The following is a 26031-nucleotide window of genomic DNA, read 5'->3' as shown; positions in this document are numbered from 1 at the left end:
CTCAGTTATCCTGGTCAAAGAGGTTTTTTGTTGTTGGTGTTGTTGGTGTTTTCTAAGTCACCCCATTCCGAGTTGTTGTGAAGAAAATTATCAACAGAGGCCAAACTGGATTTGCAATGGAAACATGCTTTTTAATGATGTAAAGTCGGGCATTTAAACATGGGAGCCGTAAGTGGCGCCTAGAGGTACTGCAGTTTTCCCCACTTGCACATTGGTCTCATTTTTCGGCTCTTGAGGTTGCCCCATCTTCTGAAAGTACCTTCTCATTTCCCCCCTCCATCTCTGTCTCCATATGCTGCAACAACTCCCCCTTGTGTTCCCGACTGATACTTACACACACAGGTCTCCTGAATTTGAGGGGAGGATCCGAGGGTGGAGCTCCACCTCTCTGCGCTCTGCTCACAGACACAGGTATGGTTTTTTGTTTTTTTTTGGGTTTTTTTGGAGCCAAGTCTGTAATCCAAGGCCAGCAGCAGAGCATGAAGAGATTGCCCTGACGTTGTCAGTGTTGGGAGTGACATGGGCAGTAAAGATAATCGGCTGCATAGTCATGCATCCAGATGTTTCGCTTAACCAAGATGCAAAATAGATTTTAGGAGCCTACATAACCATGGGGAGTGTTTTGGCTGATGTTTTTCTGCTGCTGCTGGTCTCCACCGGACACGTTTATGGAGGTAGGTTCCTGCAGAGGAAAAAAATACTCCTTGTCTTAAACTAGATGTAAAAGTTAAACCTGGCATTTGTTTCAATACATTATAGCAACGTGATACATTATAGCAACGTGAGAAAACTTTCACCTTTAGATGCATGTGAAAAATAATTCTTAAGGGTTCTTGGCGTGTATTTTATACATTACTGCTGCGCTGAAATGATTTCCATCATTATAGAGACAAAAGAAGGTTTTGCTGGTGTTATTTAGGCCTGTTTATTTTTTTTACAACCTTTGATTTACTTCAAATGGATCTGGCAGTTGGTTGCTTATTATCTAATCCTGTCTAACATTGCAGACTGGTGACATATGGCATTATGATGGATTATATTTGGGGGAGAATGCTTGCCCTTATGAATTTGCGGCAACATGGTTAGTTGAGCTGATGCCAGGAATTTTACATTTTTGGTGGTGGTAATCCTCGCAAATACAGCTTTGATCTTAACTCTTAAGCTCTTCTCTGCAATGCATTTCTTTGTCCAAGAAAACAATATGTCATTTTCTCCACTACAGGTATCTGCCACTTAAATATAAACACTTAACAACATTTGGAAAGTTTTTGTATGCGTGCAAAACTTTCTAATGGTCACCAGCTTTGCCTCAGGCAGTTACACATGTCTCTGTACCACACCTGCTTGTCAGAGCACATAAGTGACTTGCATTCACATTGGAGATGTCTGCGAGTGTAGGAAGATTATTAATAATCCAATGTTCACTGCTATCATAGAGGCAGATTAGGGATGCATGGACAGACGTGGGTTATACTGACAGCGGGCTTATAGGCTTTATGCAGAGCAGCATGCTGGGCCAGTCTGCTGACTGAGTACTTCACACTGCAGCACGTATAGTCAATAAAAGCTTTCATAGCAAAGTTTTCCCACTCAGCGATAAGAAGGGATTTTAAGAAAAAAATATTAAGCCACTGTGACATATGTTACAGTGCAGACACATAAATGTAAATACTTTTTCTCATTCTAAAATTTTGTACCAACATTACAATTTCCCTACATTTACAAAATATACATGAAAAAAATAAATTCTGTGTTAAAGTTATTTACAGCAAGCACGCGCAAAAACACCTAAATGTTAGATGTGTAACCAAAAGCACAAAAATATGTTTAGAGACCAAATACACGTCTTAACAAAGTTAATAGACCACCACCCAGAGTAAGATTTATGCCTAAATTAACATTAGCATTAGCACTCACCAAAATCATTTTTGAATGTGTCTGTAACTGTTAGTCCACCAGTAAAATATAATTATTGTTTTTTTCAAACATTTTACAAAAAAGCTGAAAGAAATAGTGAAGAGCATTCTTATTATTTTTTCAAATTTAGATACCAAATTACAGTTTTTACTTGTATTGCTGTAACAGAAACAAATTCATTTTAGTGGTTGAATGTTGTGCTTGATCAATTTTTGACTTTTCTAAGAATTCCAGTGTGTCAGCTCAAATTTGCCTATAAAAAGTGAAATTAGTTTGTTATTTGCTTAATAAACACAAGTTATAAGTTTAAACAAAGTTTTGATAGATTTGTTGTTATGACAGGTAGTCTAATAGATTTGTTAATCTTAACTAATTAATAGTTAAGATTATACAGGCCTGGATTGTTAATATTTTTCCTGTGCGATGTGGAAACAAACAAACTTTAATTCACCTTTAAAATGCATTGATTTTTTTGCCACCCTTTTTTGTCATATAAATTGTCCCTTTATTTCCATTTTGTGGTCACTGCCTCTGCAGTGTTGTGCTGTCTGCTTTTACAGAGCTTTGAATCATTTTTAGTGTCACCAAACTGCAGCTGCATGCATCCAGACACATGGCTCTGACCTCTATCCATTGAACGTCACAGTTTGCACAAATGGACAGTCAGAGAGCGTGTCGCTGCTTTGTAGATCAAATCGATGATGCTAAAGACACTCGTACTTTTTTGGTGCTCATTTATAGTTAGTGGTAGATATGCTGGCCTCATTGATAGATAAAAGTATGCTGTAATTACATGCTTATAAAGCCAGAGACGGGCAAGCATCCTCTGTATTTAATTATATAGATCATTGGACTACAGGTGAATAAAAACAGAAGTAATGGAAATGCTTCTTGAATTTTCGTCAGCACTAATTCATGGCTCATGAATATCAAATACTTTATATATGATCTATATAAAATGCTGATGTTGTAATTGAAAGAGATCTGCCACCACAACTGTTTGGGTTTAAACTGTAAGAAACAAATGTTTAAAATTGTGGGTAAAATTACAAAATAGTGTATTGCATGGACTGTCTTGTAATTATAAAGCAGTTTTTGTCATTCACAGAAATAACTATTTAGAAATTATTAAAAAATAAGTAAATAAAAACCTCAAAAAACAAAAACCTCAAAAAACAAAAAAAACCAGGAATTTCTTTGGAAAATCTTTGTTTTTCCTTTTACTGTCATTTAATTTATCTATAATAACTTTGGTGTAGTATGAATGGCCACGGAGATGGTTTTTATCATTAGAAAATACTGTGATGCCTTTTAAAAAGATGAACTTCTGCTTTAACACTATGCTTTACTGTGTTTAGTGCAAATATAATCATGCTATCATGCTAAAATGTGAAAATCCTAGCATGTGCTCTGCTGTATAAGTACAGATTTACTAAGCCACAGTCATGCCTCACTTTGTCTTTTTGACATCTGTCATGCAATATAGTGCACATATTGCCTTGATTAAAACTCCTTCTAATGTATATTTTTCCCATAGTTTCCCATTGAAGTTAATGGTATGTATTTTGAACTAAAAGACCAATCTGCGTCATCTGGGTCAATGGTGGGGTCTAATGACGTCTAATGAACCCCTACAGAATGCATTAGTTGTCATTAATTGACTTCAGATAGCAGGTACAGAGTGCACATAGTGACAGATCAGTCAATGCAGGTTAATGGAAGAGTTTTTTCCTGGTAGAAGGTCTATAATCACCACCAGATCGCTATGAGGGCTTCCTGTATGGTAGCAAATGAAATTAAGCTTAATCCTGAAACATGGCTGTCAGAGCATCTTTGATTAACTACACGATGTTTTAGTGATTTCGTGACAGCTCAGGCTTCAATTTATATCTGTCTTTTTTGTTGTTGTTGTTGCACTGCTGCAGTTTCATTCTACGGAGATGGCTACATCTACCTGCGGACAGTTGAGACGTCCATACAGACGTTAATCCATGTTCGATTTCGAACCTCCAGTCAGTCAGGGCTGCTGCTTTTGGCAGCAGGACACACAGACTTCATGCTTCTGGAGCTGATCTCTGGGTACCTGCAGGTAGGAGGTTATAACACAGAAGAAACTAATCTTCTTTATCTCAAAGACACAAAAAATGTGAGACAAAGTGTATCACTGTGAGACAAGGTAAGATAAAGGCTATATCCATTTCAATAAAATGGCTACGGATTAGTGAAAACTGTCCAGGGGCCGACGTAAAAAAAGGGAAAAAAGGGTAAAAATTGTCCCTCGGGCCATTTTAGCTCATTAAATATGCTGGAATTTACTATCCAGAAGAAGACCAGCCAGAAGATTAAACCCAGAAATCTTGGCGTCAAATTGCTCAGCGAGTGGGGGGAAAAGTAACCCCCCCGGCACTGCTTTAATTCCAGACAAGTTCATACACGAGTGAGGTTAAGACAGAAAACCACAATAGCTTAATAAAAATACCAAGTACAAGTCACTGGTGCTGTTAGAGAGATCTCAGTTGCATTTCTATTTGTGGAAAAGCCTTCATTTTCTTCATTTTGTTTTTTATGTACACACATACAGTGGGGCAAAAAAGTATTTAGTCAGCCACCGATTGTGCAAGTTCCCCCACTTAAAATGATGACAGAGGTCAGTAATTTGCACCAGAGGTACACTTCAACTGTGAGAGTCAGAATGTGAAAAAAAAATCCATGAATTCACATGGTAGGATTTGTAAAGAATTTATTCATAAATTAGGGTGGAAAATAAGTATTTGGTCACCTCAAACATGGAAAATCTCTTGCTCTCACAGACCTGTAACGTCTTCTGTAAGACGCTTTTCTGTCCCCCACTCGTTACCTGTATGAATGGCACCTGTTTGAACTCATCATCTGTATAAAAGACACCTGTCCACAGCCTCAAACAGTCAGACTCCAAACTCCGCCATGGCCAAGACCAAAGAGCTTTCGAAGGACACCAGGAAAAGTATTGTAGACCTGCACCAGACTGGGAAGAGCGAATCTACAATAGGCAAGCAGCTTGGTGTGAAAAAATCAACTGTGGGAGCAATCATCAGAAAATGGAAGACATACAAGACCACTGATAATCTCCCTCGATCTGGGGCTCCACACAAGATCTCATCCCGTGGGGTCAAAATGATCATGAGAACGGTGAGCAAAGATCCCAGAACCACACGGGGGGACCTGGTGAATGACCTGCAGAGAGCTGGGACCAAAGTAACAAAGGTCACCATCAGTAACACACTACAACGGCAGGGAATCAAATCCCGCAGTGCCAGACGTGTTCCGCTGCTGAAGCCAGTGCATGTCCATGCCCGTCTGAAGTTTGCCAGAGAGCACATGGATGATACAGCAGAGGATTGGGAGAATGTCATGTGGTCAGATGAAACCAAAGTAGAACTTTTTGGTATAAACTCAACTCGTCGTGTTTGGAGGAAGAAGAATACTGAGTTGCATCCCAAGAACACCATACCTACTGTGAAGCATGGGGGTGGAAACATCATGCTATGGGGCTGTTTTTCTGCCAAGGGGACAGGACGACTGATCCGTGTTAAGGACAGAATGAATGGGGCCATGTATCGTGAGATTTTGAGCCAAAACCTCCTTCCATCAGTGAGAACTTTGAAGATGAAACGAGGCTGGGTCTTCCAACATGACAATGATCCAAAACACACCGCCCGGGCAACAAAGGAGTGGCTCCGTAAGAAGCATTTGAAAGTCCTGGAGTGGCCTAGCCGGTCTCCAGACCTCAACCCCATAGAAAATCTGTGGCGGGAGTTGAAAGTCCGTGTTGCTTGGCGACAGCCCCAAAACATCACTGCTCTCGAGAAGATCTGCATGGAGGAATGGGCCAAAATACCAGCTACTGTGTGTGCAAACCTGGTAAAGACCTATAGTAAACGTTTGACCTCTGTTATTGCCAACAAAGGTTATGTTACATGCTCCACCTGGAGACTCTGTTGTCCTGCTGGGAGACTTCAATGCTCACGTGGGTAACGACAGCGAGACCTGGAGGGGCATGATTGGGAGGAACGGCCTCCCTGATCTGAACCCGAGCGGTGCTCTGTTATTGGACTTCTGTGCTAACCACAGTTTGGCCATAACGAACACCCTGTTCGAACATAAGAGTGTCCATAAGTGCACGTGGCACCAGGACGCTCTAGGCCGTAGGTCGATGATCGATTTTGTAATCGTATCAGCAGACCTGCGACCATATGTTCTGGACACTCGGGTAAAGAGAGGGGCTGAGCTGTCAACTGATCACCACCTGGTGGTGAGTTGGATCAGGTGGCGGGGGAGGACGCTGGACAGACCTGGTGCACCTAAACGCGTAGTGAGGGTGTGCTGGGAACGTCTAGCAGAGGCCCCAGTCCGCGAGATCTTCAACGCACACCTCCGGCAGAGCTTCAACAGCATTCCGAGGGAGACTGGGGACATTGAGTCCGAATGGACCATGTTCAGCGTCTCCATTGCCGAAGCTGCTGCATTGAGCTGCGGCCGCAAGGTGGTGGGTGCCTGCCGTGGTGGTAATCCCCGAACCAAATGGTGGACACCAGAGGTGAAGGGAGCCACCAGGCTGAAGAAGGAGTCCTATCGGGCTTGGTTAGCCTGTGGGACTCCGGAGGCAGCCGACAGGTATCGACAGGCCAAGCGGAATGCGGCTCGGGCAGTGGCTGAAGCAAAAACTCGGGTGTGGGAGGAGTTCGGAGAGGCCATGGAAAAAGACTTTCGGACTGCCTCGAAGAGATTCTGGCAAACCGTCAGACGTCTCAGGAGGGGAAAGCGGTGCTCTACCTGCACTGTGTATAGTGCTGGCAGAGCGCTGCTGACGTCGACTGAGAAAATTGTCAGGCGGTGGAAGGAATACTTCGAGGACCTCCTTAATCCCACTGACACGTCTTCCGAGGAGGAAGCAGAGTCTGGGGATGAGGGGAATGACCCGCCAATTTCCGGGGGCGAGGTCACTGAGGCAGTTAAACAACTCCTTGGTGGCAGAGCCCCTGGTGTTGATGAGGTCCGCCCCGAGTTCCTGAAGGCTCTGGACGTTGTAGGGCTGTCCTGGTTGACACGCCTCTGCAATGTTGCGTGGAGATCAGGGGCAGTACCTGTGGACTGGCAGACCGGGGTGGTGGTCCTCATCTTTAAGAAAGGGGACCGGAGGGTGTGTTCCAACTACAGGGGGATCACACTCCTCAGCCTCCCTGGGAAAGTCTATGCCAGGGTGCTGGAAAGGAGAGTTCGTCCGTTAGTCGAACCTCGGATACAGGAGGAACAATGCGGTTTTCGTCCTGGTCGCGGAACACTGGACCAGCTCTTTATCCTCTCCAGGATACTTGAGGGTGCATGGGAGTTTGCCCAACCAGTCTACATGTGTTTTGTGGACTTGGAGAAGGCATTCGACCGTGTCCCTCGGGGTGTCCTGTGGGAGGTGTTGCGGGAATATGGGGTGTCTGGCCCATTGCTACGGGCCATTCGATCCCTATACAACCGTTGCAAGAGCTTGCTTCGCATTGCCGGCAATAAGTCGGACTCGTTCCCGGTGGGTGATGGGCTTCGCCAGGGCTGCCCTTTGTCTCCGGTTCTGTTCATAATTTTTATGGACAGGATTTCTAGGCGCAGCCAAGTGGCGGAGGGCTTTCGCTTTGGTGGCCTCAGAATCTCATCTCTGATTTTTGCAGATGATGTGGTTCTGTTGGCTTCATCGGGTGAAGGCCTCCAGCTCGCACTGGAACGGTTCGCAGCCGAGTGTGAAGCAGCGGGAATGAGGATCAGCACCTCCAAATCCGAGGCCATGGTTCTCAGCCGGAAAAGGGTGGAGTGCCCACTCCGGGTCGGGGATGAGTTCCTGCCCCAAGTGGAGGAGTTCAAGTATCTCGGGGTCTTGTTCGCGAGTGATGGGAGAAGGGAGCCGGAGATCGACAGACGGATTGGGGCTGCAGCTGCAGTAATGTGGACGTTGCACCGGTCCGTCGTGGTGAAGAGGGAGCTGAGTGTAAAAGCGAAGCTCTCAATTTACCGGTCGATCTACGTCCCTACCCTCACCTATGGCCACGAGCTGTGGGTAGTGACCGAAAGAACGAGATCGCGGATACAAGCGGCAGAAATGAGCTTCCTCCGAAGGGTGGCTGGCCTCTCCCTTAGAGATAGGGTGAGAAGTTCGGCCATCCGGGAGGGGCTCAGAGTAGAGCAGCTGCTGCTCCACATCGAAAGGAGCCAGCTGAGGTGGTTCGGGCATCTGACAAGGATGCCCCCTGGGCGCCTCCTGGGTGAGGTGTTCCAGGCATGTCCCACCGGGAGGAGGCCCCGGGGCAGACCCAGGACACGCTGGAGAGATTATATCTCTCGGCTGGCCTGGGAACGCCTTGGTATTCCCCCGGACAAGCTGGAGGAGGTGGCTGGGGAGAGGGAGGTCTGGGCCTCTTTGCTTAGGCTGCTGCCCCCGCGACCCGACCCCGGACAAAGCGGATGACGATGGATGGATGGATGGTTATGTTACAAAGTATTGAGTTGTATTTTTGTTATTGACCAAATACTTATTTTCCACCCTGATTCACGAATAAATTCTTTACAAATCCTACCATGTGGATTCATGGATTTTTTTTTCACATTCTGTCTCTCACAGTTGAAGTGTACCTCTGGTGCAAATTACTGACCTCTGTCATCATTTTAGGTGGGGGAACTTGCACAATCGGTGGCTGACTAAATACTTTTTTGCCCCACTGTAACATGTGATGTGTGATATTTCGGCTTTCCTTGCAACTTTTTTGAGTTTATGAACTTTTTCCTTTTTCACCTTCCCCCTTAATCCTCAGGTGCGTCTTGATCTGGGCTCAGGTGAGCATTCGTTGCACTCAGAAAAGGGCATCCATCTCAGTGACCTGGCGTGGCACACTGTGGATCTCACCCACACCCGCCATAATATCACTATGACTGTGGACCAGAACTCCCACACCGGCCTACAAATACAGGGACCAGATCTGGAGCTCGGTGTGGAGGATGGACTCCTTGTTGGCGGGACAGCTGGATTAAAACATCTCTATCTTCACAACATCTCCTCTGGGTTTAGAGGTTGCATGGACGAAGTCGTCTTCAATCAACATGACTTACTGTCCAGTCTCAGGCCACATTCTGGGTACAAGACCGTCCATGAGGTATCTCTGGGCTGTAGTCCACAGTTTTCTGCAACAGAAGAAGATCCTGTCAGTTTTTTCAGCTCAGAAGCGTTCATGTCACTCCCACCGTGGGATGTGCTTCAAGAGGGAGTGTTTGAATGTGAACTACATCCTGCTGCAAAAGAAGAAGAAGACGGCATTGTCCTTTATAGCTCTGACAATCAAGGAGGGTTTGTTGCCATTGAGATCGTACGTGGTCATCTGGTAGCTTCGGTAGGAGGTGGAGAGGGGAGTAAAACTGAGCTGCATTCTTTAACAAATGTAAACAGCAACCACACCTGGTACACCATCCAGCTTCACTTGTTGCCTCACAGTGTTCAGCTGAAGGTAGGCAAAGAGCTGGTGAAGGCCAGTCTGAGCCCAGAGATTCAGGTCCTCCAGCTCACGGGGCCTCTCTTCGTAGGAGGGCTGGATGAAGCAGCTCGGGGACAAGCAAGGCGAGCTCGACTGATTTCTGTTCCATCTGGAGGAGAAGGAGGAGGCTCCTTTAAAGGCTGCCTCAGTGAAATCAGGGTGAACACTCAAAAAACAGGCCTACCTCATGCCACAGTGACCAAGGATGTCACTGTTGGCTGTAGGACAGGGCAGGCTCCACAGAGAGCAAGTCTCACCAGCCCAACAGATCTTCCTGGGGTTGATATCACAACTGCACAGACTAACGCGAAGAGGAGCCCTAACTTCCTGATGCTGAGGAAACTAGAAGTATCTGAGGGAGGCCGGGCACCTCTTGAACCAAAACACATAAAGGTAGTGCTGATCTGTCTTTTGAGTTTAGTGTTTTTTAAGTAATTGTGAAAATAAAAATAAGCAGCACCGATATATAATTCTCTTTGGACTCTTTGCCAGGTGAATTTGGACTTCCGTAAACTGGGCATTCATCCATCCCAGTTTATGTTCCGCGTTGAGGAACAGCCTGTTCATGGCCAGCTCCGGTTGGACCTGAGTCCAGACCCCGACAGGATTTTGGACGAGGGCCAGGAGAGGACCATCACGATAGGAATTGAGGAGAAGGACCGGACGTTCAGTATGCTGGACCTCTGGCAGGGCAGGGTGATGTACGTTCACAGCGGCTCAGAGGACCAGAGTGACTTCTTCACATTTTCAGTCTTCTCCAGCAATAAGAAGGAGCTTCCTGTGTTTCTCAAGGGCAACCGTCTGCACCAGTTCGAAATTAGCATCAGTGCTGTGAACGATGCCCCTGTGCTCAGCCTGCCAGAGGGAAACTATTTTACTCTACTCGAGAAGTCCAGACGACAGGTAGGTACAGCAAAATGTCTGAGTAATTATACGTGCAAAGATCAAAATTAATGCATTCACAATTCCCCCAGCTGACTACAGATGTGCTGAGAGCGCTAGACCCTGACAGCAGTCCTGAGGAGCTTGTTTTCAGCTCCCTGGGAAACCTCAACACTGAGGCTGGATACCTTGAGCATCAGGATTACCCTGGCAGGTTGGTGTTACGGCTTATAAAGCTTTAATGGGGCATTGCAAATCTTTTTAGATCCAGATACTGAGCTCTTTTGTGGAAGTGGCTGTTTGTGTATAATTAGTGTGGTCACTTTATACATCAGTATATTTTGCAGCATTACATAAACATTTAAGTCATTCCTAAACAGTTAATGTAATACTTTTGTGTTACCCCTTGCATTAAGGCTGAAAGCCTGCCCTTCAGTCACATCTTGCATTTGCACTCTCTCTTGTGTCTTGACAAATTTGACCAAACTGGCAAAACTAAAATTATATCAGTGCTGATTATTGAGAACATGTCTCCCAAATTTTGTTTTTCTGATGATGGGATTTTGTGTTAAAGAGTCCTTCCAAAAATTCCTGAGCCCAGATGTGGAGAGTATTTCTTCAAAGCTGGGCCAAGCCCCTCATCTGGTAAAGTGTTTGTTGGTAGGATTTTTTCACAGACATTGCACCAAGTGACAAAAACGAATTGAACCAATTTGTTTCATCCACTTGTCTTGGATGAAGTCATTTGAGTTAGTAAGCAGTATTATTCTAATTTTTTCCCGTAGTTTTCATCTTTCTACAACTTTTAACTAAAACATTTTTTGTTGTTTGTTTTGACCTCCAAGGTTTTCACCTTCTTATCTTCCAGGCCCATCAACTTGTTCTCCCTAAACGATCTAGAGGAGGGTAAGATCAGCTTTATCCACACAGGGGTCTCAACTTCTAGGCTGGCTCTTAGGGTTAGTGACGGGCAGAAGGTGAGTAAAATAGCAGCTTGTCTTTTTTTCTCATCTTATGTCTTATCCTCTTAGATGGTATTTTGCCTCTTCCCTCTCCCTTTGTCAGGTAAGCAACACAGTAGTTTTGAGGATAATAACCGTGCCACTCGAAGATAAACTGGTGAACAACACCGGACTGGAGGTGAACCAAGGCGAAGCTTCAGTCATCACCACCAATCACCTTGCAGTACAAGTTAATGTGGCTGACCCCACAGTAGAAATCTGGTATAATGTTACAGAGTTCCCACAATATGGCGAGCTCCAGAGGTTACACTCAAGCGGCGAATGGAAGCCAGCGACCTCTTTCTCCCAGAAACTTCTGGAAAAAGAACGGATTCGATACCTCAGCACCTACCGTGGCTTACAGATGCAGAATAACATCACAGACCACTTTAAATTTAAAGTCAGTATCGGTTCCCTGGCTAAACAAGAGGCTGTTTTCCCCATCGCGGTACGATGGATTCACTTCAAGATCACACGGAGTAAGATGGAGCTCAATGGCGTTCAGGCTGCTGTTCTCACTCCCGAGGACCTCCATGTGATTTCTAAGGGTGTTAAGCTCAGTGAGAGTGACCTCCATTTCAGGATGGTAACGGTACCCAAGAAAGGTCAGCTTCTCCTCAACAACAAGGCCCTACAAAGGAACTCAACCTTCAGCCAGAGGAACATCAGTGATGGTTTGGTAAGGTACGAGCTAATCAACCGGCAACATGACGACACGAGAGACACGTTCAGCTTCCAGGTGTTTTCAGCTCACTCCAACTCAACAACTTACGACTTCAGAATCAACATCAAAGCCGAGTCGACCACCGTCACTATGATAAGCAAAGGTCTCTCAGTCATGGAAGGAGGGAGTAAAGTAATCACCAGAGATATTCTGTTCACTCACACAGCGAGTAACCGGGAGGTCCTCTACAACATTATAGAGAGCCCCAGGCATGGGCACATAAGGCGGATCAACCTCTCCAACTCAACTTCAATTAACGACAACATTATGGCGTTCACGAATCAGGATATAACTGAGGAAAGGATCATGTACGTTCACGACGACAGCGAAACTAAGCAGGATTCTTTCACATTTCAGATAGTGGTTTACAAAGCTCACAAACACATGAACAAGAAAGAGGACGGAAATGGAGAACAGCACACCTTTAACATCTCAGTGCAGCTCGTCAATGATCAGAGGCCCCTCAGGGTTGTGGATAAAGTTTTCCACGTGGCACGGGAGGGCCAGAGATTGGTGACGCTGAGTGACCTGCGTTATCGTGATGATGACTCAGATTTCGAGGACAGCTGGTTGGTGTACACACGGAGGGGGATCCCCATGGGAGAGTTGGTGCTGGCCAGTGATCCTAGCCACAAGTTGTATGAGTTCACACAGCGAGACCTCGAACAGGTAAGAGCAATAATGGTATCTTTTATAGTTTGTATATTTTTTATAAAGCCTGCTAATGCTTTTTTTTTTATCGTTGGTCATGATGGCCTCCTGCTTTTTCTCATCTCAGAAAAAGGTGCTGTTTGTCCACAAAGGAGTGAGTTTTGGGCGTTTTGTGCTTTTCGTATCTGATGGGAAGCATTATGTTTCAACGCTGTTGGAGGTGATTATTCTCTTTTTTGTTTTGTTTTTTTGGTTTAATAACAATGACAGGAAGGGTAATGTTGCAGTCATGCTGAGGAAACTTGGTTGCCCACAAAGTTATTACGAGCATGTGCAATGTGATCTTGTTGCCATTAAATCGTTGTGTTGAAGACAAGGACCAAGTCTGCGGTGACTGGCAGTCAGTTGCTGACTTCAACAGTGACAGGGATAAAACATCAATAACACTGAGTCAGTCTGCCAGCAGTTTATAATTGATTGGTGTTAAGGAATTTTTATTGTTTTAATTGATTATGCTTCAAATGTTATGTTATACATATTTCACCAGACACAGCTTTCTGTTGAAACAGGAAGCTGACCCTGTGACGCTGACAAGAGATCAGTACAGAAATACATATCCGCAGAAGTTGACTTGCATTATATTATTCTTAGAAATTGACCTGCAACACACATACTCTGTGACACACACACACACAGCTTGCATGCAGACAGACATCAGGACCTGCGTAACAGGAAATGTGATTATATTTGCATATTGACGATGTAACCTATAAAAATAAACGAATACTTCAGTTCGGTGTGATTTGCTCTGAGCTTTTCACCCGTGCAGCACGTTAACCTACACAAGTGTCTCATTGTTGTTTATTCACCTGACTGTTCGTTAACTGTAAATCTCTGACAATTGGTTTCAATTTGGCAATTGCACACAATCTATTTTCAAATCTGTTTCTGTTCGCAAGCACAGAAATCTACATTAAACAGAAATTATTTTTAACTGCAAAATTACAAAGGCACTTCCTCTGGGAAACCAGTTGCTTACTTGCAATCTGAACTATTGATTCGGGCAACTATTGATTTTTTCCGAGTCATGTGATTCACTGTGATTGAACCATTAGGCCCATGACTGGCACAAATATAAAAAAGCTGAGTAAACCAAGCAGTAGAAATCTGGCAAAGATTCAGATTAGGCACTCACTATAAATTCCTATGTGATGTGATTTATTTCATTTCTATTCATACCGTTTACTTGAGAAGACACTTTAGTGTGAAAATAATGAAGTTCATGTTAGCATGATTGGTCTTCTTTTTGCTGTGGGGTGCAGGTGATGGCACAGGATCCTTACCTGCAGGTGGAGAACAACACAGGCATCATGGTCGAGCAGGGTGGGATCACGACCCTGACCTCTGCTAACCTCAGTGTCTTCAGCAACCTTGACATCAGAGACCCACACGAAGTGACGTTTGAGGTCTTCATCCCACCTAAACATGGCGTGATCTGCTTTATTGACAGAGAGAGTGGGATTATAACAGACGCAGATGCAATTTCAATATTCACCCAGCGAGACTTGATAGCAGGGCGCCTGGTATATCGCCATGATGGCAGTCACAAGTTGTCGGATAGCTTTAATGTGACAGCAAGAGCTAGAGAACGGAGCACAGAGAGGCAGGTGGAAAGAGGGAAGAGGGAGGTACATCTAGACATTGGAGTTTCGGTAAAGATTTACCTGGAGAGTCATCAGAGGCCACCAACAGTCAGAAACAACCGGCCAGTGGTGGTGGAAGAGGGACAGAATATCTCTATAAGCAGGGACAACTTAGAGGTAAGCAAAACCAAGATCCTCACATATGCAGGTAAATTCTCTGATTATAAAATATGTTTAGTTTCATATTCAGCATCACTTTTGTGATTTTCTTTTTTTAACCAGGTGGTCCATGAAGACAGTCAGCCCTCAGAGATAGGTTTTACTGTGCACAGTCTTCCCACAGTTGGCATCATTCAGAGGTTGTCCACTGACAACAAGCATCAACGCATGAATGGAGGACAGCACTATAAAGTAGGTACCTCCATAAGAGGCATTTAAATGGAAACTGTCTGACAAAGTAGGCTAAGAGATCTCAAAAAGCAACATCATGGCACAATCTAAAGGAGCTCAAGTACAGCTGAGAAACAAAGTCACTGACACTTAGTGTTTGGTAAATGGACTGATTCTTATATAGTGCTTTTCTACTCTCCCGCAGTACTCAAAGCGCTCTATATAACATGCCACATTCACCCAATCACACCCATTCTCCCATGCTCTGACTCTAAACGGAGTGCTTTTTCTAATAACATTCACACACCTTTACACTCCGATGGACGCATCGGAGAGCAACTTGGGGTTAGTATCTTGCCCAAGGATACTTGGCATGCAGACTGGGGGAGCCAGGGATCGAACCAACCTTCTAATCAGTAGGTGATTTGTGATATTTCGGCCTCACAATGAGGCTGCAGTCAAGGGGTCTGTTCACTTTCTCCCTCCATGCAGGGTATCAAAAAGCAGTCAACACCCACATTCACCCAGGAGGACTTGAACCAGGGCTTGGTCATCTATCAACAGCAGACCACAGGAAGCACCAATGATTCTGTTCTGTTGGAAGCAACCAATGGGGTGACAAAGGTTGGACCTATCAGGCTGGAGATTGATATCATCCCAATCCTGCTTCCTCTGCAGGTAAAAAGGTCAAACGGAGGTCAACTTACCAAACCAGAAAGCAGTCAGTCACTACTTTCTTCTACACATTTTTTGTTTAGGTGTCCGACTTGACTCTAGATGAGGGGTCTTCTATGCCGCTGACCTCTGACATCATTAAAGTCGCCAGCCATCACTTCTCTGGGATGAACTTCCTGTATCAGGTCATCAATCCACCACGACATGGACATTTGGAGCACAGCCGCATTCCAGGGATGCCTATCACAGCTTTCACACACACTGAGGTTTGACCGAACCCACTCAAAAACCAAGTTTGATTACACATGTAGCTCTTAAAGACTGAAAGACTCCATGTGTTCATCTCAGAGGCATCAAAAAGCAGGAAAAGACCCTTTTTTACTAGAAGGGCAATCAACACAACCATGTGTTACAACTTTGAAAACATTTAATAGGCTCTTTTTTTTTTAAAATAATTTCTCACAAATGGAGTAAACTAGGACACAGGAACAGTTGGTCATTTAATGGGTTCATCTCATGGGTGACATGGTGCTGCAGTGGTTGGCACCATTGCCTGTCAGCATGAACATCCTGGGTTTGTCCACTAGCCAGTGAGACCTTTATGTTTGTCTGAGTCCTCTCATACTCTCTCACAGTCCGAAGACATGCATATAGGGTTAACTGGTGATTTTACATTGGCTGTAGGTGTGAGTGGTTATCCTGCGTCTCTTGCCCTATGGTCGCATTGATTGGCTCTATTCCAACCATGACGTTGTATTGGATAAGTGGAAAAAAATAGATGTTTTCTTCTTATACCCATGTTCTACCTGTTCACAAAACTTGTATAATCCTCATCGCTGATACTCAGGTCAAACATCCCTGATCAGGTCATGTATTTTGCAAATAAAATCTAACATGAAATATACAAAAGATACACTTTCCGTTGACCTGCTGACCTTGAGCACAATCACCCTACAACAATACCTGGCAGATTTTTCCTTAAATTAAATGTAGCGCTCATCTTTGTGATAAAATGCTTCATACTATGATGTGAGCTATCATTTCATTGGATTCGTTTGTTCCATTTTCCACACAACATCTGTTTTTAGGTGGAACGGGAGTACATTTCCTACATCCACGACGGCAGTGACACCCTGAGAGACAACTTCACCATTGTGGCAAACCAGACAGAAACCAGGAAACACAGCCTGCCGTGCGCCGTTCACATCAACATCACACCTGTCAATGATGAGACCCCAGTGATTACAACCAACCATGGACTGAAGGTGGGAAAAGCCCACACACTGATAAGAAGAGTCAACACAATTGTTATTTTCAGCTAAAATTATTTCAAAGACACACTTAAATCAAAAAGTCATGAAAGAGCTTTTTTATTAGTGCATATTAAAACAAACAAAATGTATCTATGTAACTATATATCTATATCTCTTTATAGTCATGCTGAGCCAAGCTGACTTGTCGTGCTTCCTTTCTGCTCTTCAGGTGTGGGTGGGTTCTGTTACAGAGATAACCACAGGCGATCTCAGTGCGGAGGACACTGACACTCCACCTGAGGGGCTGGAGTTCATAGTGACACCACCCAGTAATGGCCACTTGGCTTTGAAGAGCGCCCCCTCCAGACACATTCTGAACTTCACTCAAAGTCACATAGAAAGCAAGCAGCTGGTGTTTGTGCACAATGGTAAGCATGTGTTTCTGTTTTCTAAAAAGACCTTTGATTCAGAAGAGGAGTAGACCACATGTTTCTGTCTGTCTGCAGGGGCGCCGTCGGGTGGCTTTCATTTCCAAGTGAATGACGGCCTCAACTTTGCTCCTCGTCAGATCTTTAGCACAACTGCTCATTCTCTGATCCTCACCCTGCAGAGAAACCACCCGATGGAAGTCTACCCAGGTATACCTGCTCTTCCAGCTTCAATAAATCAGTAAATGACTAGATAAATAAATAAAGTGACTGATGGTTTTGAAGTCACATCTTGACCTGAAGTTAAAAAGACCCTCTGAATGGCCTCTGTACTCCACAGTCACCACATCTCAATCCAGCAGAACACCTCTGAGATGTGGTGGAACGGGACTTTCAGAAAAAAATCTCTAAGAAATGTTTCTAGCACTGTGGTGAATCTGTGTCACAAAGAATCAAGGCCGCTCTGAAGGCACAACAGTGACACGCTGATGTAATACACTGCAAATCCGCTGGGTGGCCTCGCTACTCTAAACCACAGTGCCTTATGTTCACACCAAAACCTATAAAGCACATGCGTACAGTGACACCTACTCATATGTACAGCATTTATTCTTATATATAACCACACACAACTATTTTACTTGCTTTGATGAGAAAAATTACAACATTTTGCAGTCAAGTAAAAAACAGTTTATAAAAAACGTGTTGAGAAAATTGGTGTTGAAACTGGGAATATAGATTTACTGTTAAAGGCTAAACGGTTACAGTGCTTCTAGCACATCAGTTAAAACTGCAAGAACTTGATCTAATGTGGCACTATTGGGGGGGAAAGAGAATTTGTGGCTCAAGAAAAAGTAAAACATCTCCTCCTGATCTCTCTTTTGGTTATGTTGCTATTTTAAGAACAATATGAACTACTTAGCTACAACTTTTCCGCTGACAATCAATGGACAGTCAAAGGAACGAATGAGCACAGTTAGACATTCGAGTATGAAATTTTTGTTTGATATATTTGTTTTACAATGTTATGTTCGATCTCAGGTGACAAATATATTTGAACCTTGGCTGCATTTGGCACTTTGACTCAGTGACAGGATGTCTGTAGACTAAACACGCCCTACAAAGGTGTGGGGTGGGCTTGGCGTGGGTTATTGTGTGGGCTCATGCCACAACACACATGACATCTGGCCCATATTAGGTGTAGACTACTCCTGAGTGAAATGTACAGCAAAGCAGCAGATGTTGGTCACGTTAAGGCCAAACACTCTGGCATTGTTGACGCATGGCGTCACCTGCTACTAATACATTAAACTCGGTAGATTCACTCCTTAGCATTACTTTTTTTGTTTATCCTGAAGGCTCTGTGACACCAATCTCAGACAAGGAGCTTCAGGCGGTTACTAACATTGCTGACGGCAACATCAGGAGGAACCAGTCCGTGGTCTTTGCAGTGACCTCTCCTCCTAAACTCGGCCGCCTGGTCCGACGTATGCCGGACAACTCCACAAGAAATGTTTCCACCTTTACACAGAGCATGGTAGGGATGTGTGTGTCTCCATGTGTCAGTGTTCGCTTTTTCTAAGAGGACTGACTTCTGAAAGAAATTCTCTTTTCCCTCCTCATTTATTTGGCTCTCTTAGTTGGATGATGGCGTTATCCTGTATGATCAGAACAAGCCAGAGTCAGTGGGATGGTCAGCTGCAGACACTTTTTCTTTCACGGCGTCTTTGCCTCCTGCTTCTCTTCCTCCACACACCTTCACCATCTTGATCTCCTACCAAGCCAATGAACATCATGACAGCTCTCAGCACAAGACCAGACTAATAAACAATGCAGGTACTATCTATGTTTCAAACTAATAAATATCATGTGGCAAGAAGAATATAATATAAGGGTGACTACATTTATGTCTGTATTTATCACTCAGGTGCTGTGGTGGCTGAAGGAGGCAGGGTGACAATAGACAGGTCCAAGCTTGATGCCTCTAATCTCCTGGGAAAAATCCCAGAGTCCCATCGGAAAGACCACCACATCATGTATCGTGTGATTTCTTTGCCTCGCTATGGGATTTTGTCTATTCGAGGACACAATCTCACCAGGTACATAGCTGCTCTTATTTGTCATGAAATGAACTGAAAAACAAAATTAAAATCAAAGGAATGTAATACCATATACAGTGCAAAAGTAAATATATATATATTCAATAAAAGATATATATCATTATACAGCTGGGATTAGTTTACATATACTATATCATGGCCATAAAAATTTTAATTTGAAATCATTTTGGATTTTCTCTAATCCACATGGGGTCAAATGTATACTCTTAAACATGAACATACACCCCTGTATTGGGTTAAATGTCCTTTATACCTCAGCCAGATGCTTCTGGTAGCCATCAGCAAGCTTCTGGTATAATTCTGACTGACTATCTGACCACTCCTCTTGGTAGAGTTGGTAAAGTTCATTCAAATTCCTTGGTTTCCACAAATTTTAATCGGGTTGAGGTCGGGGCTTTGAGAAGGTCATTCCAGAACCTTAATGTTAGCCTGCTTTATCAATTTTAAAACCAGTTTTGAGGTGTTTGGGATCCTGTATTTGTGTATTTGTCGTGTTAGAACCACCCAATCACGTCCAGGTTTTAGCTCCCTAGCTATTGATTTGAGGTGAACTTGAATACTTTGTAGGTGTTCCTCCTTCATCATGCCATCCTCTTTGTCCAATTATATCATTGCCACTGGCAGTGTGACGCTACTGCTACCATGCTTGATAGTTGGCACCATAATCATAGGTTTCAAAGCCCAGCCTTTACTCTTCCACACATAGCTCTTGGACAAATAGCTCAGTCTTTGTCTCATTTAACCATAAAACCTTTTACCAGAAGCCATTTGGCATGTCCATGTGAACAGATGCAAATGTTAGTTGAACTTGAAGGTGTTGATTTTTGAGCAGGGGCTTCTTTCTTGCTCTACACCTTCTTAGTCCAAACTGTCTCATTGTGGGCAGCGACGTCGGCATTCAGCAGTTTCCATTCATGTCAGGCTTGAGTCTTGGTGGTTCCTGAACATTTTAACCAATTACCTCTCATTTGAGGGTGACAGTTTGGGTATTCATCCAGACCTTGGCAAAGTAGTGACACATCCAAAGAACTTATACTTACATACAGTTGTTTGAACTGATCATCTTGAACTTTGAAGTTTTTTAGAAATGGCTGCAAGATAAGATAAGATAGATCTTTATTGTCACTCTTACCAGAACAATGAAACACAGTTTGGCGTCTCTCCATTGGCAGCTTGTAGGTGGGTTTCTTTGTTGTTTGTTTGGGGGATTTTTTGCAAGTGACCTTCCCAACTTGTGTAAAGCTACAGTTCTTCTACTTAGAACTTCATTGAGTTCCTTGGATTTTTCCATTGTCACAGAGTCCAGTGACTGCTGCCTAACAAATCCTTTTTATGCTGGCAAAGAGAAATTACAATTTATAGTGAATCATGATCACTTAGGAGAAGTCAATAGGCCTCGGCCTTGTCAAGTTAAAAGACAATGCAGAACATTCAGCGCCACTTATTATTCTCTTCTTGTGTTGATTTATATATATAAATACATGCATCCATGTAAATATGAACAAAAGTATCAAATATGGCTTTTGGGTTATCGTCTTTTCTCAGGAACCAACCAGATTTTTCACAAGTCACCCTGAACAAGTTTGGCATCACATACTTCCACGATGACTCTGAGACCACAAGTGACAGCTTCACTTTTCGGGCCTGGGTGGCGCCTTTGGATCTCCCCTCTTCTTCTTCCTCATCATCCTTGTCGGCTTTTTCCTCTGACTCCTCCTCTTCTTCCAGCTCCTTTTCCTCTCTGTACTCTGCGTCATCATCTCCCTTTTCATCACTAGACACAGTTTCTCATCATCACGTTAAAGACACCACAGGGGTGACAGAGATGTTCAACATCACAGTAACACCAGTCAATGACCAGCCACCACTGATCAGAAGCAGGGCTCCCAGTATGAAGGTGGTAGTGGGGGAGAGAGTCGTACTTGGACCCAGCAGTCTTCAGGTGAGTAAGTGCAAAAAGGACAAGTATAAATTTAGGTAGAGCTGCAATTTATTTTTACGTCTACAAAACTTTTACATCATTTCTTAATCCTTCACTTTTTCCATGTCGAGGTGGAGGACCATGATACTCCTCCAGAGGAGCTGCACTACCTCGTGATAAGTAAGCCCAACAATGGCTACCTGACGCTGGGGGAAAGACCGGAGCCGGTGACCTCATTCACCCAGTACGACGTCAACCACGGCCGGCTGCATTTTATACAGCAGGTGAAGAAGGTTTACTGCAGCAGTGAAGCCTAAACATGTGTCAGTGTTATGTATTTAGAAAAAAAAATAGCGTCAGACTTACATTGTTGTAATTGTGATTGTGCAGAGATTTAAAAAGTGCTGGACATGGTTAATGCTCAATATGCCTTATTTTTGGCTACGTGGTGCCATTATTCTGTGGTAACAAAGCAGTGAATAAAGTTCATGTTTATGTTTTTTCCACTACTAATTCCTGCATTGTGTCTTTTGTTCTTCCTTTCAATGTTTCCTCCCTTAGGGCGACCCCTCAACAGGAGTTTTCTACTTCAACGTAACAGACGGCCATCACCGTCCACTCTACAAGCTGTTTAGTTTGGAGGTTATTAAGCCCTCGGTGTCCATTGTGAACAACACTGGCCTGTCGTTGATTCAAGGCCGGACCGCGGTGGTCCTGACAACCAATCAGCTTGCAGCTCAAACCAATGGTCAGAGCCGGGCCACTGTCTCCTACACTGTCACCACACCCCCTCGCCACGGACGCATCGCTATTAACGACCAGGAGGTCACCACATTCCGCCACGAGGACCTCCAGTTTGGACGCGTCGTCTATCACATGACTGATCTCAGCGAGTCCGAGGACACCTTTCAAATGTCAGTGTCAGCCTCGTCACCTGGCATTAATTATGGAAATGTAACAGCAACGGTGAAAGTGACCGTGCGGCCTCTGATCTACCTGAGAGAGCCAGTTCGAGTCCCCAGTGGTATCGCTGTGAAACTGGGAAAAGCCATGATTGATGCCTCAGAGCTGGTGAGAATCAGCCGAGCCAACCCGGTCTTTGAGGTTCTCTCTCCACCAAAACATGGAAAACTAGTCAAGGTAAAGCCATTTGTTGTAATGAGTCGGGGTTAGACGGTCCCTTTCTCCAACTGCAATGTCATAAAACTACAGTATGTCGCGTGTCTGACTGGTTTGCTGTTGACTTTCTCCTCTGCTATGTGTTTTCGTGTGTGTGTGTTTGTGTAGATAACATATGATCCTAACAGAGCGTCAGAGGTCCTGAAGTCATTCACATTCAGAGATGTGGTGCAAGGCCGAGTTGCCATCGAGGAGAATCTTAGTGACAGCGACAACCAGCTCCACAATAATGAATCCACGCTCACAACAGCTCAAGTCCACGCTCCCGCCACGCCTCTTAATGACTCTTTCAGCTTCCTGGTGAGGTCTGGAAACGTCCAGCCAGCAAAGGGCGAGCTTCACTTCACCATCTTACCTCATCACCAGATGCGCCACGGTCCTGGTGGTTTCAATAAAATAGACAAGATAGGTCGCGAACACACAACAGCCCGTCTACCAGCACACAACAGGACAACTGCCGGAAGAGCAGGACGGGAAGGTGGACGAGGAGGCTCTACAGCACACGGTGAGGTCACTGTGGGTTTGCACCCCCACATTTTGTCACACCACAACAGGACACACCACAAGTTGAGGCCTCATAACCGACTGGGGAACCACACACGGAATGGGAGTCCTGGAGGGAGGTCAAAGAGCAGCGTAGAGGGAGCAGGAGGAGGTCACAGCCATGCCCCCCAGCCCCACACTCCCTCCATCCCAGAGAAACACGGTCCGGAGAACCCTCCCGACACCCAGCTGATTCATGTCGAGGTTCTGCCTCGTCCTGCGTCGGACCCCCTCCTCATTATCCTTCCGCTGCTAGCTTGTTTGCTTCTCATTATAATACTCATAGTTTTGATCCTGGCGTTCCGCCATCGCAAGGAAAAACAAGCTCGGCTTCGACTTGTCCAGGCACTCGCTGCAGTGCCGGTTCCCAATGAGGACAGCCCGTATCTGGGCAGGCCAGAGCGGAGTGTGGCTATGCCCTCAGTTATGGTCACCCCACTCGGCTCTGCAAGCTGCCCAACTTCTCCCAGGGTGCCCACAAGTCCCCGGAGGAGTCTGGCCCCTGGAATGACCTTCTGGGGGCCATTTGAGGCTGATTTAGCTGGTGGTGATAGGAATATTAGAGGCTGTAACAGTAATGAAAGAGATAATAAAACTTCTAGCAATCCACTTCCACGTACTACAGGATTCAGGACCTCTGTGAGATCTAGGTCCCCGACTCCAACTCTAAAAGAGGGCCAGTACTGGGTTTGAGGGTAGTAATGCTGAAAAAACTGTGCCTTAGAGGTGTGTTTGTAGTGTGTGTGTGTGTATATATAAGATATGTGTCTGCTTTCCAGGGAACACCAATGGTCACCTAAGGCACATCCAACATGTTCTTTTTGGAAAGACGACAGTAAAATGTGCAATGGCCATCACATTTAAGTTACGTTGCTAATAAATATGACTTTGTTCCATTAATACTGTCTTGAAATACCCATAATCCGCGAGGTGTTACCCACTTTTAGCATTTGTTTCTAAGATGTGAAATACTCTTCTGAGTAAAGACAGAGGAAATTATTGCTTAAAAAGCTCTTCTTCCTTTTTTCTTTTTCTTTTCTTTTAAAGATTTCCTAGTTATAAGCAATGAACACAAACTGCCCTGGGTCCTTCTCAAGAAAATTACATCTTATTTTCCTTAAAGCAAAGAGTTGTTGCAATAATACATTTTATACTGAAGGAGGAAGTGAAACGTGGCCCGGGGTTCATTTCATTTAATGTGAACCACATTAACAGCAGCTATATTTTGAGTTGGCACACATATAACTGGTAATGGAAGTCACTCACCCACAGCTATTGCACGCTGTACAGATGTCAGGTGTTGCTTTTTTAAAACATATTACGTCAGCCAGTAGATCATCATGTTTGTACATACGACTAAATGTACTGTAAGCTATAACACTCATCCCACATGTACAGACACAGGCATTATTCCCTGTCCTGTACTTTCCTGTGTCCTTTTTCTTACTACTCCTGCTATGTAACTGCTTCTATGATCAATAATGATGCATTGTAAGATGTACTTGTCAATTCTGACCCCTTGTATGGCTGCATCTGTTTGCCACGCACTGTGACAGTTTTTTTAATAAAAAAATATTTCTTAAATACCCATGCTGTTTGTGCAAATCTAAATATGTTACGCTATTTTTTAGTGGCATTTCTTTTTCCTTTTATTTCCTTGTTAATGGCCAACACCAAGCATCTATGACAATAAAGTTGCCCATTTTAATACCAGAGTATTTAAACGAATGAAACCCCAACAGACAACTGACTGACTTTATTAGGTACACAGATTCAACTGCTCGTTAATGCAAATATCTAATCAGTCAATTACAGTTCGGCAAATCACTGCATTTAGTTATGTAGACATGGTCAAGACAACATGCTGGAGTTCCAACAGAGCATCAGCAGATGTCGCAAAAAAGAGGTAATATCCAGCAGGCATCTCTGTGGGGGAAAAATACTGTTTATGCCAGTCAGCTTTGAGCAGAAGGCAATAGTAAGAACCATTCGTTATAACCAAGGAATGCAGATAAGCATTTCTGAAGAGCAGATGGGCAGCAGCAGCAGAAGACCACACTGGGTGCCACTCCCATCAGTTACAAACAGGAAGCTGAGGTGACAATTCACAGAGGCTCACCAAAATTGGACAACAGAAGATATTACCTGGTTCTGATGAGTTCCTGCTACAAAGGAGTATTAGTGCCGCATTTTGAGAATAAAGTTGAAAAAAAAAGAAAAAGCAGCCGTGGCAAAATTATATTTTTTTCTTAATGTGGCCTTAATACTCTGTCACACCCGGCTGTGACGTTCAGATGGCAGAGCCAGGATTCGTTGTACACAACATGAATGAGTGCAGAAAACTTGTTTCTCTACATGTATATCTGTGGCCAGGCATGCACGTGACAAGCGTTAACACCATAACATACACCAAAAATTCTGAATGCATTGCACTGTAGAATTCCACGTAGATTCTTAATCTGGTCACATGCATAACATCTGGGGTGAGTCAAATTTTTTGTATTACCGCTCCACAACCCTCATCTCTGACCTTTAAAACTCAATGAATCAGGCAGCGTTTAGAGAGCAGTACCCCAGAAAGGTCTTGTTTTTTTTGTTTGTTTCTTTTGCAGGTAAGTCTGAACGCATTCTGAACAAAGCACAATTTCAAAGTAAAATCAAGACTGAGTGGAGGGGAGAAAGAGGACAGTCTAAATAATGAAGGGCCTGCAGTTGGAGTAACCTGATCTGCAGTCTTTGAACTCTGGTGTCAGATAGCAAGGAGTGAAGTGGTCCCTTCACCAGAGAAAACAAGAGATGAGAGACTTTTCTCTAGGAAGGGTAACATCACTCTAATCACATTAGATTTGGTAAATTCAGTGCACTCATCAAGCAATTATGCCAATTGTGTTGGGGTTTTTTTTGTCTTGCATAATCAGTGAACAGAAACAAAAACCAAATCAAACATGCTCTTTCATGCCTGTTTGTGCAACAGCTGTCAGGTAACGTGCATAAAGAAACATACTTCTGATGGGAGGAGATATTTAGTATGAACCTGTTCCATGAACGGGCAAGAATGTGACAGTAAAGTGCCAACATATGTCCCCTCCTTAGCACAGTCATTAGTGTGGATATGCAGTGATGTGCATGTTAACCCTCTGGTTAACTCTGTCTTAATGTA

General features: G+C 44.1%; 1 protein-coding gene across 1 annotated transcript; it reads left to right on the top strand.

Annotated features, from left to right (window-relative positions):
- The first annotated feature begins 396 nt into the window (after positions 1-396).
- LOC101476648 (chondroitin sulfate proteoglycan 4) lies at positions 397-24459 on the top strand. Its single transcript, XM_004538345.5, has 22 exons — positions 397-674; positions 3843-4006; positions 8748-9854; positions 9954-10364; positions 10436-10557; positions 11212-11320; positions 11409-12737; positions 12847-12939; positions 14042-14539; positions 14645-14773; positions 15245-15430; positions 15511-15693; positions 16516-16692; positions 16910-17108; positions 17187-17318; positions 18467-18645; positions 18749-18944; positions 19036-19207; positions 20774-21170; positions 21281-21433; positions 21711-22289; positions 22437-24459. Exons 1-22 carry the CDS (start codon positions 611-613, stop codon positions 23562-23564), a joined length of 7707 nt encoding a protein of 2568 aa, XP_004538402.2. The 5' UTR covers positions 397-610; the 3' UTR covers positions 23565-24459.
- The last annotated feature ends 1572 nt before the right edge of the window (positions 24460-26031 follow it).

This window comes from Maylandia zebra, linkage group LG7 (genome assembly GCF_041146795.1).
Source record: "Maylandia zebra isolate NMK-2024a linkage group LG7, Mzebra_GT3a, whole genome shotgun sequence".
Lineage (NCBI taxonomy): Eukaryota > Metazoa > Chordata > Actinopteri > Cichliformes > Cichlidae > Maylandia > Maylandia zebra.
This window is presented reverse-complemented; position numbering and strand designations above follow the sequence as displayed.